This window comes from Bubalus bubalis, chromosome 21 (assembly GCF_019923935.1).
Source record: "Bubalus bubalis isolate 160015118507 breed Murrah chromosome 21, NDDB_SH_1, whole genome shotgun sequence".
In the NCBI taxonomy this organism is placed as follows: Eukaryota; Metazoa; Chordata; class Mammalia; order Artiodactyla; family Bovidae; genus Bubalus; species Bubalus bubalis.
Window position 1 is genome coordinate 23,518,663 of NC_059177.1, and position 19,170 is coordinate 23,537,832.

Here is a 19,170-nt window from a genome sequence, read left to right on the forward strand (position 1 = left end):
GCCTAAACAAGACTGTGCCAGCAAACCAGTAAATACTTCAACAATTTCCCTTTTTTTTTTTTTTTTTTTTAATAAATACACTTACAAATAAAAGACAACTTGTAGTTAACAGATTGAATATTGAGCCAAGTAGTCAAATCACCTACTTGCTAACTGTAGCAACATTGACTTTGATGAAATATTAATCAGCTAAAACAAGATTTCCTTCTTAACCTTCCAAACCAGCTTAAAATGCACTATTTCACATCACTGCCAAGGTTAAGAGGAAGATTCTTATGATGTGATTGTAATTTATATTCCCGGATTTACAATTCATTTTAGAGGCATCAAGGCCACTTGGTCAAATGAAGGATACATGTGTGATGCTTAACTTCCAGCAGGAAATGGCAATGACACTCAAAGTAATAAACATGAAGGCTCTGCAGATGTAATACATTCGTTCATCTCTAAGTGCCACTCTTTGCCCAAATTACTTACATTTCATCAATTCAAAAACCTCAACTCATGTAATATTTATACACAAATGTTATCTAGCTTCAACATTTGGTTGGCAAACAGTAAATGACATCACACATGTACTGCTGTATGTAGTATTTTAAGTTCTTCTTGCCTCTAACAAATTAGAGAAAAAAAAGCAAAAATACTAAGTGTAAGCTATATACTTTAAGAGCTTTTACTGAATGCCTGCTGCCTATGGAGCATGGTACTACCTGCTGGGCCATCAGGACAGGGAAGTCACAGAGCCGTGCTGGGTGCTTAGTCACTCAGTCAAGTCCAACCTTTTGCCACCTCATGAACTATAGCCCACCAGGCTCCTCTGTCCATAGAGATTTTCCAGGCAAGAATACTGGAGTGGGCAGCCTTTCCCTTCTCCAGGGGAATCTTCCCAACCCAGGAATCGAACACAGGTCTCCCACATTGCAGGTGGATTCTTTACCAGCTGAGCCATGAGGGAAATCCATTAAGATGTTGGTCATAGAGCAAATCAGAGAAAGACAGGGGATCAGAATCCAGCATCTGGGGGTTTCTAGACTGGTACTCTCAGGTAGAAGCATTTTCCCAGTGGGCCTTGCATTTTCTACCTTGAAGTGTTCTACAGACTAATTATTATCCCTATTATCTGCCAACAGGATCACTAAATGAATACTTGAACAACTAGCTGCATATTTAAACAACTACAAAAGGTGATAAACAGCACTTCTATAAATTTACATTTTTTGACTACACTAACGATGGGTATATTTTCAAAACCAAGCACATGACCACTGTTCATCAAACGTGGTCAAAACATCCTTCTGATCAAAAAGTTATGTGCACAGCAGCCACATGATAACAGAGTAAACAAAGTCTTTGGGAGCTCTCCTTTCTCCTCCAGAGCAACATCTCTTTTCAAAGGAAAGCACATTTATCTTTGTCTCTGAATTTATTTGCATGTTGAGCTGTACAAGTTAAACTGTCAAGGTTGCCACTCCTAGAAGCGTTTCTCTGGAATCCTTGCTTCCATGTAGAATGACTTACTTGGCTGCTTATCCAACAAAAATGTACTGAACAAAGCAAGGCATATGTAAAGCTTCTGGTGGGAGTGATGAGCAACAGACAGATGGATAGATGTAGACTCTTATTAGGGGACATATAAAGGAAATCAACAAAGGACTGAAGAGACAGTACTGAGGAAACCACTTTAGCCTGTGTGGCAGAGGCAGTTAATATTAGAATTTTGCACCAAAACCCCCCAAATTCTTATTGTAACTTTCGACTTTGATTTGGAAGAAGTGCTGATAAGATGCGATTTTCTGGGAATAGAGGGTTAGGAGAGGGAGTGAGGGAGTAGGATTCATTTGGAAAAACTACAGACAGGAGATAAAATTCTGGGAGGCTCTTACTTTCCCATTGTCCAAATTCCTAAATTCCCCATGAAATGTTTTCTCTTTCTACAGCTGGTGGTTTGTCCCTTCTCTGTGTATGGGTACAGTGTTGTTAAGAAATAGGCACTAAATGCTTGTTTTGATCAGTTTTCAAACACTACTTTCAGGCCATCTCTCCTTTCTCTTTCCATTGCTGCTTATTCTGTCTTTCGTTCCTTAGAAATCAAGACCTTTGACCTTCCTAACATCCCACCGTAGTTAGTTGCCAATGTTTGTCTTCCCTGCAGGATGTAAAGCTCATATTTGTCAAGTTCATTGACGTGTTCCTCCTCATCTAACACAGCACTTACTACCTAGTTGGTATTCATTAAATATTTAAGTGAAGGAAGAAAAACAAACACACAAAGGAAATCTCCACACTGAGTATTGATAACTCAATTTTTCACAACACATGTACTTGGAGGATGTGGTAGTATTTCCCAAAGGTGTTGCTTATGTACATTTTGTACATGAACAGGTGAAGGCATGTTGATAAACATATAAACTACATTTCCCTGGCATATTTAATTTTCACAACTCTAAAATATTATCATTATGCACCTTCTATAGATGAGGACACTGGGGTTGAGGAAGTGTGGAAACTTTTCAAGGTCACACAGCCTGATGGTGGTAAATACAGAGAATATTACAAAGGCAATGAGGGGATTGAAAGGTCTAAGAAAATTTATGAGAAATTACTTACAAGTACTCTAGTGGAGATAGGAAAACTGACATTTCAAAATAAACCCTGGGTCGAAAGTCTTCTTTCTTCTGAGAAAAACCATGAAGGACCCTTTAACATATGCAAATACACACCAATTACCTCTTCACAGTTTTTGGAAGAGTTAGAAGTGGAGATGTGCTGCTGCTAAGTCGCCTCAGTCGTGTCCGACTCTGTGAGACCCCATAGACGGCAGCCCACCAGGTCCCGCCGTCCCTGGGATTCTCCAGGCAAGAACACTGGAGTGGGTTGCCATTTCCTCCTCCAATGCATGAAAGTGAAAAGTGAAAGTGAAGTCGCTCAGTCGTGTCCAACTCTTAGCGACCCCATGGACTGTAGCCTACCAGGCTCCTCTGTCCATGGGATTTTCCAGGCAAAAGTACTGGAGTGGGGTGCCATAGAAGATGTGCTGGCCAATGTTAAATGATCTGGTTGCTTATTTAATAGTTACCTAGGACTTCAATGCCTTAGAGAAGATTATTTCTCTATGGATTGGAGTGTGCCTGGCCTGTAAAACACTGATGGTCTTAAGAAATTGCAGGCATTCTTGTTTGAGAGGTTGTTTGAGGAAAACAGAACTGAGACTCTGAGGAGTAAAAAAAAAATGAGTTCTTCCTTAAATTTAGAGAACCAGTAAATTAGGTTGTCAAGGCTCCAATGTGATGTTATTTAAGATTAGATATCCTAGAATTTATCAATATTAAATTTTACATGAAATTTCCAAAGGCAATATGCTTTGCTTATAGGGAAAGCAGGATGGAGTCTATAGTTAATGCAATACATGCACCATGTTTCTTTGATCTCATGACAGAAAAGAATCATCTTTTCATTAACAATTTTCAGACAAATGAATATCCACATGCAGAAGAATACATTTGAAAAAATTTAAAAAGAATGAAGTTGGACCCCCAACTTCAAGACATCCAAAATTTAACTCAAAATAGATCATATAGATGATTCAAGCTCCTGTAGGGAAGAAACAAACAAACAAACAAAAAAACACTGTAAAGCGATTATCCTACAATTGAAAACAAAAATTAAAAAAAAATGGATCGTAGTGCTAAACTTAAGAGCTAAAACTATAAAATTTTTATTAGAAAACATAAGATTAATTTTTTGTGACTCTGGATTCTTAGATATGATACCAAGAGCATGACACCAAGAACAAAACAAAAATAGTTAAACTGACTTCATCAAAATGAAAACTTCAGTGGTTCATATGACATCATCAAGAAAGTAAAAGACAGCAAATCATATATCTGATAAGGAATTTGTATCCAGAATTAAGTAATATTATAATACAACAATAGAATACCAAACAATCCAATTAAAAATGAGCATAAGATTTGAAACTGTGTGGATCACAACAAACTGTGGAAAATTCTTAAAAAGAATACATTTGAATCAGTTCTAATGAGGTGGATGAAACTGGAGCCTACTATACAGAATGAAGTAGGCCAGAAAGAAAAACACCAAGCTATAACACTGAATTTGAGGCGGGGGAGAAGGAAATGCTATGGAAAACAAACAAAAAATGTGAAACGCTAATGATACAGAACAATGCAAATATTTGGCAGCAGATTAATGCTGTACTTGTAATTAGTGTATATCCTAAATACATATATCAAGAATAAATTACAGACCCGGTTAGCACAGAATTTAATCTCTGGTAAAATATCTAACAGAATAATTTAGTTCTTGGAAAAACACAGACATGCATACGTGGAGACATACACACACACACACACATAGATATCTTTCATCATGTCTTTGAATTTGTGATTTAACCTCTGAACTCTAAGGCATTTGTTCTGTCCAGGGGTCACATATTATAGCTGTAAAGTAAAAACTAGACAGGATGGTGCATAAAATACACGTCAGCTAGGAGCTAAGGGGCTTGTTCTGATTTAGAGCCTGCTCAGTGAAAGGTGCTGAGCGGGAAGACAGTGGCATCAGCCCTTGACCGCACAGGGGCTTCTGCAGTCAGAAATGTCATAACACGAATCATAACAACACGTGAGGGACCATAGTGAAACTGTTATAGACACAGGTCGGTCAGTTACTTTCAAAGTGATAACAGCCAGTTTCGAGGACTTTAGCATGCCCAAGAAAGGTCAAACTCAGGGAAAATGACCTAGAAAAAAGAAGTCCAGAGAGAAAGTCTAGGGGCCAAAAAAAACTACTCAGAATCTTCAAATCCTTACTCTATGGAGAATGAGCCATTCCTGCCTATTTCAGAAAAGGCCTATATAAGGCTATTCCTGGAGAGAGGCAGAAATATGCTGGTGAAAAGAAAAGGCTGCTCTGAGCTTCTGCAGCTACATTTTTTCAGTATTCATCAGATCATACTACATACAGATTAAAATCCCCTTTTATACTCCCCAGAGGAAAACACAAAGCGTGACACAAAACTGGCCCTGATTATCCCACATTTAATCAAGGTTATCCCTCTCAATACTTTGCTTCCTAATACAGCTGAGTTACAAAAGCACCTGACTTCAGTGTCACTCCTATGTGGTTTTAATTTTTCCTTGATAAATGTGATCAGGAAAGAAAAGGCAAAGATCTTGGCATACACTGGTCACTAATTTCCCAGTATGGACATAATCAAGTTACCAAAAATTTGGTGGCTTACAATAACTGAAGCTTATTCTCTCGCATTCTGAAGGCTTTTAGTCTGAAACCAAGGTGTGAGCTTCCATGGTAGCTCAGCTGGTAAAAGAATCCTCCTGCAATGCAGGAGACCCCAGTTCGATTTCTGGGTTGGGAAGATCCCCTGGAGAAGGGAATAGGCTACCTATTCCAGTATTCTTGGGCTTCCTGGGTGGCTCAGACAGTAAAGAATATGCCTAACAATGTGGGAGACCTGGGTTCGCTCCCTGGGTTGGGAAGATCCCCTGGAGGAGGGCATGGCAACTCACTCCAGTATTCTTGCCTGGAGAATCCGCATGGACAGAGGAGCCTGGCGGGCTACAGTCCATAGGGTCGCAAAGAGCTGGACATGACTAAGCAGCTAAGTATCGGAAGGTATGGTCAGGCTGTGCTCACTGTGAAGGCTCTAGACGAGAATGGTCCCTGGGCCCTTCCAGCCTCTGACAGCTATTGGCAGTCCTGTGTCCCCAGGCAGCTTTTCTCTAGTCTCTGCCTGATGATCACAGTGCCTTCTCATGTCTTCTCTTTTGTCTCTCAAAAGGAACTTGCCATGGAATTTAAGGTTCAAATGCTTAATGCTGGATGATCTCCAGGTCCTTAATTAAGTATATCTGAAAAGACCCATTTTCCAATTTGTTCCACAACTGCATTCTCATTCTCACTCAGCATTTGTTGCCTCTCAGTAAAATGCAATTTTCCAAAGTGTTTTCCATTTTAGCCAACAAAGTCTTCACATTGAAAGTTCTAGATGAATTATCTTTTGGTAAATTACTATTTTAAACCACTACAGGTGGTCAATTGGATTTTGAATTTGAATCTTAATCTGTCACATACAAACTCTTGAAAAAGAATGGGATACTATTCTCTATGTTGACACCTCCTCCCATTCAATTCTGTTTCTACTTTCAATTATCTGGCAACACCTAATTGATGATTGACCAAACATTCTTATAATGCTTCTGAATTAAAAAAAAAAAAAAAAAGAACTCTGTATTCATTGATTCACTCATGTACTACTCTTTGTCACCCAAACAGACACCAAATTGGACTGAATTATTGTATTATAATAAAGCAATTTGGTTAACTAGTATCTCTAGGTTGCGGAAGGGCTTCCCTGATAGCTCAGGGAAGAATCTGCCTACAATACAGGAGACCCCGGTTCTATTTCTGGGTCAGGAAGATCTCCTGGAGAAGGGAAAGGCTACCTACTCCAATATTCTGGCCTGGAGAATTCCATGGACTCTACAGTCCATGTGGTCTCAAAGAGTTGCACACAACTGAGTGACTTTCACTTTCGCTTGACTTGCATACATTACTGAGTATCATGGAAGAGAGAAGAAAGCAAATGAGAGTAATGCTGTATACTTGTGAATTTCAATTATTTTTTATATCAAAATTCATAACTGCCTACATCACTAAGAATCAACAGCACACCCATGTACTGACTAGTTATAAAGTTTATTTTACGAAATTTTCAATAGATACCCACTGTCACCAGTAATGTCTTTTTAGTATTATAGTAAGTGGCAAACAATCTTAAGGAAACCAACTCCGAATATTCAGTGGAAGGACTGATGCTGACGTTCCAGTACTTTGGCCACCTAATCTGAAGAGCTGACCCAGTGGTAAAGACCTTGATGCTGGGAAAGTTTGAGGGCAGGAAGAGAAGGGTGCGACAGAGGATGAGATGGTTGGATGGCATCATCGACTTAATGGACATGAGTTTGAACAAACTCTGGGAGTTGGTGAAGGACAGGGAAGCCTGGTGTGCCTCAACCCATGGGGTCGCAGAGAGTTGGACATGACTCAGTGATTGAACAATAAAGTGGCAGAAAGAACCTACTAAAAGCAGTATTTCAGAAACTCAGCAAATTTTGGTTTGAATTCTTCTAACTATTCAAATGAGAAAACGTTAATTTTTTTATGGAGACTAAAAGCCCTTCATTGATATATATTAGCAGCTTTGCCATCCAAATATTTCTTAGTTAAGTTTTAATTGACCTAAATATTTACAAATTATTTATCCAAACAGTCATCCATCAACATTTTATTGCTCAGAACAAAAGTTTGCCTATTTAAGCAGCCTTTCTAATTAAAAATCAGTCAAGTCAGTCCTGGGTTTGGCCATCTATCAAAACCCCAGTTATTGTTCTGATTGCATATTTCATTCTTTGGCTATGGAAGATAAACTAATTATTGGATATTAAAAGCAATGAACGTTTGAAATTTACTGTGAATACACAATGATCAAGGCTCAAAAACCATGTTGCCAAAAGCCCCAGTCAAGTACAGTACAACACTCTAATTTTAATACATTAATCTTTATTACCATCGTTGCCACAATTGTCAGATGGTACTCAAGTTAAGGAAAACTCAGACAAGGCTCACTATAGTACCCACAAGAAGAATCTTTTTCAGTGATGCTTTCTGATCATCTACTGCTCATCAATGTGATCTTTTCACCATAAAAAGCGTTGACTGCCACATAACTGATAAATTAACTGAAATTAATCTCAGAATGGATTGCTTTATTGATGCATCATATACATATAGAGAGAGAGGTCATAGAAGTAGAACCCATGGGGTGTTTTTTGCACCTAAGACTCTCTTTCATATATTATCTTCATCCTTCCTTTTTTCTTTCTGTCCCTCTTTTATTTCCTTCCCCATAATACAAGCTCAGGAGGTAGATAGGCAGGGTTTGAATAGTGTACCAACCTAGTGTCTTTTCCCACTTCATGTGAGGTACCAACAGAGTTCAGTATATCGCTTCCTTCAAAAGAACACCACCTTGCCATGCCTAAGACAGCAGGCAGGGGACTTACTTTTGCTGAGTGACTTAATTTTACCATCAGCAATTTGGAGGTACTTATGTATGAATTATAGTCATCCCCAGCAGGAGATGATGAGTAGCATAAGTCTTTTGTTCTGAAGATCCGAACTGTTGTAAAATAGCTGAAATTCTTCCAGGAACAAGGCCCCAAACAATGTTTATGAAGCAATCAGTCTGACAGGCTAAAATCTGGAGTTATTGGATTAGTCTCTTGGAAGCTCTTCATAATAATCTACATTTAAAGTACATCTCTTTTTCATGTGGAGGAGGAATAATATGGGAGTAAAAGAAAAAAAACTTGTAATAATATGTGATTTTACTGCTTGGGGATGTAAAGTTTGCCAACCCACACTTATTTATCATAAAGCATCAATATTCAGAATGTTTTACAACCTAGCAATAAATTGGAAATTTGCATATTAACTTTTAGAGAAGAAATATTGTTATTAATTATTCTCATTATGGAACCTGAAACCAATTATATTGAAATTAGAGTCACAAATATATGCATAATTGTGGTATACACATTATGGTTTTAGATATTAATGGTAAATCAACATTATGACAACATCAAGGAAGCCTATAATTAAAAAACTAAAAACAAACAAAATAATAATGAAGTCTATGAAAGGTTGTAAACATATTTAGAAATCAAGTTTGTGTCTACAAAGGAAACATTTTACTAACCACTCACATCTATAGTTTAAACATGAATTCCATGAGAAAACAGTAGTTTTAGCTGTCATGGGGGAACTGTGCCTGTCATCTGCCCAAGAGTAACGTGGCCAGATTCCTATGCTGGGTCCTCTCCCTTCTACTGCACCTTTGGTTAAAGTTACCTCATTTCACTAATCTGCAAATTCTTAATCTGTGAGATAAAATCAATGCCTATACTTCTTCGGGTTATGTTGAAAACTAAATGGATGCTTCCAAAGTGCTTAGCATAATCTCTGACCTGGAGTAATCAAATCGTAATAAAAAATAACAACAGCTAACATGTACTGATGTGTGCTAGACAATAATCTAGGAGTATTTTGTTGTTATTCCTGTCACCTAGTCATGTCTGACTCTTTGCAACCACATGAACTGCTGGACGCCAGGCTTTCCTGTCTCTCACCATCTTCTGAAATTTGTCCAAGTTCATGTCTATTGCATCCAGCCATTTCATCCTCCGATGCTCTCTTCTCTTTCTGCCCTCAATCTTTCCCAGCATCAGGGACTTCTCCAATGAGTCGGCTGTTGGCATCAGATGACCAAAATACTGGAGCTTCAGCTTCAGCATCAGTCCTTCCAAAGAGTATTCAGGGTTGATTTCCCTTAAGATTGACTGGTTTGATCTTGCAGTCCAAGGGACTCTCAAGAGTTTTCTCCAGGACCACAGTTTGAAGGCATCAATTCTTTTGCGCTCTGCCTTCTATACAGTCTGGCTTTCACAATCCTACATGACCACTGGGAAGACCATAGCCTTGACTATACGGACCTTTGTCAGCAAAGTAATGTCTCTACTTTTCAACACACTGTCTAGGTTTGTCATAGCTTTCCTGCCAAGAAGCAATCGTCTTCTGATTTCACGACTGCAGTGATTTTTAGAGCCCAAGAAGAGGAAATCTGTCACCATGTCCACCTTTTCCCCTTCTATCTGCCATGAAGTAATGGGGCTGGATGCCATGATCTTACTCCATTTTATGGATAAAGAAACTGAGGCAGAGAGAAGGACCCTGTCCCAGGTCACAGGTTACAGAATAAACAATTTCAACCCAGGTACTCTGACCTCAGGACTTATGTTCTTATCTCATATACCTAAACTCTTAATAAAGGTTAGTTGTTATTCTTATTTTTAAAAGACAGAAAAGAAATGGAAAATAGGGGAAAGAGATGAAAAACATAGAGGCAGCTATTTCATCATTTTCTCATGTTAGGAATCATTCTGTGCTTTTACTAGGAATTATTCTTATGCCTTAAAATTTAATCTTCATAACAATCCTAAAAAAGAAGTATGGCCATCCCACAGCTCAGATGAGAAGTCTCAGTTCTAGCAGCAGTATAAAACACACAAAGTAGAAGGGAACAATGGACAACATCGCACTCTATTTAAACTTAGGCAAAAGAGTATCTCAGTTTCTCAAGCCCACATCCACAAGTTTTAAAATAGTGACTTGGATATTTTGTAAGCCTGTAAGTGTGTATTACAACTTACTTTTAAAATCCATATCTACATGTCAGAGAACAAAATTGCCCTGTTGACTAACTGTGCAAGGTGATTCTCAAGCAGATTTGGGCTGGTATGGTGGTGCTAGTGGTAAAGAACCCACCTGGCAATGCAGGAGACATAAGAGATGTGGGTTCGATCCCTGGGCTGGGAAGATTCCCCTGGAGGTGATCGTGGCAACCTACTCTAGTATTCTTGCCTGAAGAATCCCCATGGACGGAGGAGCCTGGTGGACTACAGCCCATAAGGTCGCAAAGAGTTAGGCATTACTCATGCAACTGAACACATATGCACACTGGATTGGGAAGTGGGTAGTGAGGATGGTGGAGCTAGAGCACTTCATTCTATATAGATACAGCCTCTGAAAAAAATCCCCACTGTGAAGCAGTGAAAAATAATGAACTGAAATTCCTTCCAGTCCTGGCCTGATCTCCTGATTCAGTTGCTGACCTAAGAATTAAAGAAGAATTAAAGAATTAAAGAACATTCTCCTTGCAGGGTGGAGAGCTGAAAGGAGGTTGCTAAACACTTTACTGAAACTATGCATAATCTCAGGCCAGGTTTTCAGGATACAAATCAACTTTGATGGCATTTTTGATGTGCTCAGTGCATGAACTTTTTTATTAGGCTAAGGCCTCCGGACCCCAAATACCTTTATCTGGAATTAAGATACCAACTGTCTTCTACACAAGCTCAAGGTAGAAGTATTTGCATCCATCTCCAAAGCACTACCAAAGGAGTGTCAGAAAGTCCTTGAACAGAGTGGTTCAACTCATGTCCCACACATGGCCTGATGACTTTAACATCCAATCCTTATAACTTATTCATTTATTCAACAGTTATTATTGCAAGTTTACTAAATGCCAGGTGCTGGGTAGACGCTGGTAAACTAATCAATCAAGTTTGCTAGCCCAAGGTGAAACACAAGGACTAGATGGTAGAAAGGGCATTGGTAGTCTACCATTAGATATAGGCTCAGTGACAGATAGAGAAGTGGTGGCCCCTGGCTTAAACCTGCAGGGGATGGAAAACAAAATGTGCTCCAAATTACATTACAACAGTCTATGCTCATGAAAATGTCCACACCTCATCAGTTATGCTGTGCCTGTTTAATCAAGGAAAGATTTCTGTCCTAAAGATATTGAACTAAGAAAAGTGGAGGTCCTTAGAGACATCATCTCCATTAACTAGAATTTTTGCTTATGTGAATTAATTCATTTTTTTAAATGCTGAATAAAAGAGATTACCAAATTCTGTCTACAAAAGCGGCATGATAATATTTTAAAAGTAAACCATAAATGATATCAACCTTATAAGAGTGTCATACAGATAAAATTATAGAAGGTATATAAATGAGATTTGAAGGTAGAACATATTAGATAAAGATGAAGAGTTTTTTTCCTTATAAATCAAAGTGAGTCTAAAGCAGACACAGGACAAGGTGCCCCAGATTAGGAACTGAAGGTGCTGTTCTTTGGCTTTTACTTATTAATTATGTAAATAACAGTAATGCGGTTATTTCAATCTTTAATTTTTTTAAAAAAGATACAAGTCAGGAAAACATTAAGGTCCATTTCAGCCATAAAATCACTTAATTAAAACTGAAGAAATAGTCTCACTTGTGCATTACTGTGCAGTAAGTATGGTCAAAAGAGAATATTTTTTTTCCCTCAATGATTACGAAAATGCTTGGGGAGAAAGCAAACATTCAGTAACATTCAAAAGATGTGACTGTCATACTTTACCTCATATCACTTAAAAAAAGATATTTTATTCTAAACAATTAAAAACAATTTTTGAAGATAGTCAATGTCTTTTAATTTTTTTTAATATAAAAAGGATAGAAAAGAAAGATCTACAAACTACATTAATAATCAAGGTGACAGACTCTAGAAAATGACTACAAGAGAAAGGGTGCAAGTTTACAAAAAACATGTATCATCCCCCAAATAACTTGTATTTAATTAATAAAAGATTTCCTTTATTCCTATATATAAATCATTCTAGACTCTGGAGATACAGAGGGGACAAGATAGTCTCGGCTCTCTCAGAACTTAGATTATATTAAGGGAGTCGAATGGAGAGAAAAAAGAAATACACAAAATTGTTCCATGTCATGGTAAGTCCTAATGATTGAAAAAGATGCTGTTATGTAGAAAAGTAGAGGGCTACAAGAAGACAGAGGATAGGAGAAGAAATGCTAGGAACTGCTTTTTCAGAGACTGTGTCTAGGTTAGACATGCTGCTGCTGCTAAGTCGCTTCAGTCGTGTCCGACTCTGTGCGACCCCATAGATGGAAGCCCACCAGGCTCCCACGTCCCTGGGATTCTCCAGGCAAGAACACTGGAGTGGGTTGCAATTTCCTTCTCCAATGCATGAAAGTGAAAAGTGAAAGTGAAGTCGCTCAGTCATGTCCGACTCTTCGCGACCCTATGGACTGCAGCCCACCAGGCTCCTCCATCCATGGGATTTTCCATGCAAGACTACTGAAGTAGATTAGACATGCGTGCGTGCTAAATTGCTTCAGTCCTGTCCGACTCTTTTGCGGCCTCATGGACTGTAGCTTGCTATGATCCTCTTTCCGTGGGATTCTCCAGGCAAGAATACTGGAATGGGTTGCCATGCCCTCCTCCAGGGGATCTTCCCAACCCAGGGGTCAAATCTGCATTTTCTGCAGCAGCAGGTGGGTTCTTTACTACCAGTATCACCTGGGAGGCCCAGGTGAGACATGGTGCTATGGAAAATTTCTCTTGGGAGGTCACATCTCATTTGAGAACAGAGAATCATAGGAAGTGAGCATGTGAAGGATGAGGAGAAAAGCAAATAAGGCAGGGAGAGTGAAAATATCAAGGCCCTGGTGCAAAAGATCATTTGTCATCTTCAAGAAATGAAAATGAAACTATGGTAATGAATTTGAGATTTATTCTAAGTGCAGTACAAGGTGTAATGCAGGAAAGTGGAATGATCTCATTTACATGTTTAAAAGATTACTCTGGCTGTTTTATGATAAATGGTTAGGGAAGAGCTAGAGAAGATGCACAGAGAGCAGGTACAAGCGGATGTGTAGAAACAGTACATCTTGATTTCCACCAGGCAAAGGTCCTCATCACTCTAAGAACAAGTAGGAGAAACTGGGGTTCAAGTGTAGTATGTTCAGGTAAATTTGTAGCTAACTGAACAAGAGGATGTGAAGGATATTGATTTATAAATTTAATCTCATTTTAGTGGACATTCTCTACTGGCAGGCTGCCCTGTCCAGGTCAACATTTTTTATCAATTATTTGAATGGACACACGCTTATCACATTTTATGCTACACTGAACAAGAAGGATAATCAATATGTCAGATTTAAAAAAAAAAGATTTAAAACTATTTCAACTGTGATGGAACAAAGGGTCACTACTCAGAAGGTGAATGTAATAGAAGTAAATATAATATTCTGAATTTAGGTAATAAAATAACATGATTGGGGAGCTCTGGATAAATAGCCATTCATGAAAAATCAATCCTTTGATTTTAAACGAAATAAAGTTGAAATATGAGATTGGAGCTTTAAAAACGAAAACAAAACCAGTGAGTATCATTGTCAGTCCCATTTGCCAAAAGAGACATTCATTTCATAGGATACTACTGTTCCCACTGTCCTCTGCAAAGGTCAAGTACATGCATAGAATTAAGTACATTTTTAAAGGGTCACTGCTTGATATATAATTGAGTGTTAATTGTGTTGTGAAGAAATTGGTTGTGGATTAAGTACCTAGAGAAGAAAATAAATATGGGGCAGGGAATATGACCATATTTTCAGATTTGAAGCCTAACCAAAATCATAGAGTAAGTACAAGAAATGAAGATGAGAGATTTAAATATCTACTTCAATTTCAAGGAAGAGATATTGAACTTGTTTTTGTGTTTTTGCACAGCTAGAGCAACTACAGTTCAGGATGCTTTGTAATGAACAGATGAGTTCTCTATCTTCAGAATTTTTCAAACTGAATGATTATCAACCAAGAACTCTGAGGGTTGTAGGATATTGGGCATGAAGAGTGGGGAAAGCAGGGTAGATGCCAAAATCAGGCCACTCAAATGCAAAGTGAGTTGGAGAGCTTTTACTTTGGCTGAACTGTCCTATTTAAACGTGAATGTGTGACTGCATGCTCAGTCGAGTCCGACTCTTTATGGCCCCATGGACTGTAGCCCACTAGGCTCCTCTGTCCATGGAATTGTTTAGGCAAGGATACTGGGATGGGTTGCCATTTCCTCTTCCAGGGAATCTTTTCCATCCAGGGATGGAATCCACTTTTCTGTGTCTCCTACACTGGCAGGTGGATTCTTTACTACTGCGCTGCCTGGGAAGCCCCTGTTTAAATGACTGTAGCTGAATATGAGATTCTGTCTTTCCAATATTTTTGGTAGTAGAAATGTATGGACTTTTACAAAAGGAGAGTCTTAAGAGTTAGTAATTTATGTTTTAAATGTCATAAATTAGAAAAACGAAAAGTTGCTCCTGGTATGTTAATCTCTTTTCTGGTGCTATTATTGTTACTGTTTTTTTTTTTTTTAATTTCCTACACTGTGAAATCCAAAAATAAAAGAAATTTAATATGGAGGTTTCCCTACTCTGGAAGTTTATGATCATTTTCTAAAATGAATCCAAGAAAATCTCCTTGTTAAAAATAAATATAGATATTAGATTTGTGTTAAACCAAAGGAAATAAACACTTTGGTTCTATACCACTCAATCAGATATACCCTCCTTTTTTTTTCTGCTCACCTTAATTATTTGGAAGACTACCTCAGGAGAAATTCAAAAATAAAATAATCCTGGAGTCCCATATATACCTAATACTTAGAAAACTCATTTCTCAATTAATAAAAATGCCACCAAATGGCAATAATAGATCAAGCACTGGATATTAGGTATATTTGGTGTTGAGTTTCCTGGGAGGATTTTATTAATGAGACTATTCTACAGTGTTACTGCCAACAGATTTCGTAATTAGGAAACCTTTGACATTAATGCACCGCTATATGAGTTGGGATTTTACACAAGGAAACATATAATCATAAGCAAACACATAAATGCTTTAAAATACAGCTGAACAGCCATCCTCTAAGGCGTCTATTTCAAATGTGTACTGATTGCTCTTGCCTGTGGATTTTACTTTCAACTTGCTATTTCTAAATTCCACTATTTTTCCATATGCTCATAAACTTTTATTAGGTGGTGGTCTTACGAGATGGCAAATTTGTTTTTGAATGTTCTAAACCAGAAATGCAAAAGGTAAAGCTTTGATTGTCTCTACTTTTTGTTTATGTAATGGCTTTCAAAATGTCCCTTTTCTTTCAAAGAAGAAAAAGAACTAGAGAATTGCAGGATTAATACACTACCAAGGTTTTCTCTTTTCCAGCTGTGAGCTTTATGGCTAAATCACTTTGCACATTGATTATTAAGTTACTGGCAGTTCCGTTGCTTGCTTATACACTCTCCTTAAAATGTGTGTGTGTATAACCTGTTGTATATGTAAACTTTATGTGTATAAATTTGAGTATATGTGAATTTATGTGTATAGAGCATCATATAACCAAGTTATCATATAGTCAAACTATCTCAACCCTTATAAGTTCAGAAGAATACATCTTCCCATTCAGATTTACCACTTATCCTACAAAAGGGATATTTTGCAAATATTAAAAAAGGTAAAGAAGACCAACATAAATTGAAATCTCTTTGATTTTTTAAGATAAACTGCTTTAAAGGTTGATTGGTACAATGGCACAAAAATTCAAAGTCACATTTGCATTATGATATAATTGCTACTTACAAGCAAACTGAAGCTTTGCTTCTCTGCTAACAATTGTTCCAAACGAGTTTGTTGCTATGCACTGGTACATTCCAGCGTCTTGGGTTTTATTGGGGTTATTGATCAACAAGCTGCCTTCAACAACACTGTAGCGGAAATCCATACCAATGTCAACATCTGTTCCATTTAACTTCCACCTATAGTATAAAAATGCCAGGAGATAAAGTCTTATAATATTAAACAATATTTCTGAATTGTCTAAAATATATATAAAAAACTACAAGTAGCATGAAACATCATCTGTGACTTTTTTTTTAACCACAGTAAAAAAAAAAAATTAGAAAAGCTCTATATAGACATGGTGTCAACACAAATGTTTATGACATGAGCACATCCTTTTTAGGTAAACTGATAGTAAAATTTTAACACCTGTTTTTATGACTATTTACAGTGCTACAGACACTTCACTCTTTTTTTTTTTTTTTGGAAATTTCCCATAGTATCTTGTATACTACTATTACTACTAAGTCACTTCAGTCGTGTCCGACTCTGTGCGACTCCATAGACGGCAGCCCACCAGGCTTCTCCGTCCATGGGATTCTCCAGGCAAGAACACTGGAGTGGGTTGCCATTTCCTTCTCCAAGGTATGAAAGTGGAAAGTGAAAGTGAAGTCAGTCGTATCCGACTCTTAGCGACCCCATGGACTGCAGCCTACTAGGTTCCTCCATCCATGGGATTTTCCGGGCAACAGTACTGGAGTGGGGTGCCATTGCCTTCTCCGAGCATCTTGTATAAGCATCTTCAAATAGCACTCCTCAGTAAAAGTTCTTTTTCTGGTTTGCAGTCATTCTTTAATAGGTCTATAGAGATGACAGAATACCCCACTTTCAGGTAGCTGGCTGAGTATTTGATGAAATTGCAGCAGATTTGCTTTGACTTGGTCCTTAATATGACTGAAATGGCTGACTACAAAGCAGAGGAATTCTATTGATCTAGAGCTGTCTTAGGAACCAAAATAGCCTTAACTGTGTATCACTTTGAAGATCTCCTTAGCTACTGGCACTCAAACATCAATCAACCAGCCCAATAAACTGTAGATCGGGCCATTAGGTAACAGACACAAAGAGGGTTTTATTGTTTTCCTGTTTGTTTACTCAGATCATCTGAATCTGAGTACACAGTCTGGCCCAATAAATTAGTTTTAGTGGGACTCACACATTTAAACAGCAAAACTTTAGTAACAAAATCTACTTTTCCTTTCCTTTCTTTTTTTCTAAACAGCCAATAACATTCCAGAGAGAGCTTATTTTAACCAAAGGGTCTTTCAGTAAGTTGTTCTAATATGTATAAACTTTCAAACTAACATAATACAATGACTATCTTGTTTTTTTTCCCTCTTCCTTCCCCACTATCCTACATAAAATATTGGCTTGACCAAAAAGTTCATTTGGGTTTTCCCATTACATCTTACAGAAGAGCCCAAATGAACTTTTTGGTTAAACCCAAATCAGGTAATGAAAACAGTATAGTCAGAGTATCTGAATTATCATCAATAGCTTCCTAGGAGCAGTCACACTAGGGGACCAAAAATAAAGCAAGACTAGAGCACAAAGAAAATTGATCAGAAACAATAACAGGACTAAAGAGTGAGAAACAGTCATTTTATTTTCTTCAAACAAACAAATAAAAAACACAATATTTAAATGTGTGCATATACATATATACTCATTGTGCACCCTCTTACAACAATTCTGGGGCACTTGGGCTGGTGTGCATCATGTAAAAGGATTTAAATGAGAAAATGAAAGGTCAGTTACTTTCAGATTTTGGATACTGGTTATCAACAAAAAAAATGTTAGGGTGAGTGCTTTTTTTCCACCAAGATGTCTCTCACACTGCAATCTTAAACCACACGTTTTCTAATGAAGTCTTCCTCAATATCCTTGGTCAAGATAAATCACAGCTCCCCCCAACCTCCTATGGGATTCTCCTTACTTGTTTAGGTGGGCATTCTGCCTTCACTTCAGTTAGTTTGCCTGTATCAAGTTCTGTCAGTCATTTAGAACTTGACACTCAATGTTCTCAATCAATGCTTATGATATTTCACTAAATATTTTACTTCTTGGCTGGATATTTTAGCTGTGTGCGTACAAAACTTATGAAGCATCCTAGCCTACCACAGCATAAGGGTGTATGTTTGTTCAAGTCTGTGTCTTTGAAAAGCGAAAATATAGAAACATGAGGGGTGGGAAAGGTGGACCTGATCGGGAAATGGAACATAACTCTTTATGTGTTTGTTTATAAGAAGATGGGTATTAGAAATTGAAACTGTTCTTAAGCTTGACAGTAATTCTGTGTTCTGACACAGACAAGAAAGTAATAAGCAATAAAAAGAGAACAGCCAGGTTATATCTTAGCAGGTCTATATGCTCATGAATCTCCAGAGCTGACTGGCTGCCCTAGATATTTTTTGAGTCACCTGGTCACATCTCTATCATAATTCTCGCTTCAAATGATAGTTGAGCAATTTAATATGACAAATCTAAAAGCTCAAAGAGGAAATTGCAATATAATGTGAGCCACAAGCAGAGTATGGAACTCAGGAATGAGACCACGTGAGTCTTTTTAGAAAAGTCTTTGTAGGGATAATGAGAACACCTCTGCGGGTCTGTCTACACATGTCATCTCAACTTAAATGTTCCGTAGAAAGTCCATTAATCTACTTTATTACCCGCTTTTACGTACAACACATTATTTAGAAAATAAAGCACTTGCTGTGAAACGCAGCTGAGTCTCCTTTACAAAGCCCTATACCAAGTTTTATTGCAATGCAGTCACTATTCATTCCAATTGAATGGGGACTGCACTGAATTCCTTATCTTATTCCATACTGAAACAGTCTTGAAAAAGTCACAATTTATTTTCAGTGTTTGAGGAGTCTTTTAAGAACTGCTCATAAAGAGGTATGCTTATTTGGCACACAGAGATTTTCCCAAGGGCCAAGGCAAATGGGTGAGTCTTTTAAGCTGGTTTCTGCATCACTTGGGGA

The 19,170-nt window shown here is 37.8% G+C and overlaps 1 protein-coding gene across 3 annotated transcripts in view; it reads right to left on the reverse strand.

Moving 5' to 3' along the window:
- Nucleotides 1–19,170, reverse strand: part of CNTN4 (contactin 4) — a 1,023,537-nt gene that overhangs the window by 332,413 nt on the left and 671,954 nt on the right. For all 3 annotated transcript variants that reach the window (XM_025272522.3, XM_025272516.3, XM_025272517.3), the window contains one exon: nucleotides 16,142–16,317. In XM_025272522.3, coding sequence (XP_025128307.2) covers nucleotides 16,142–16,317 — 176 coding nt within the window. The remainder of the gene's footprint in view (nucleotides 1–16,141; nucleotides 16,318–19,170) is intronic.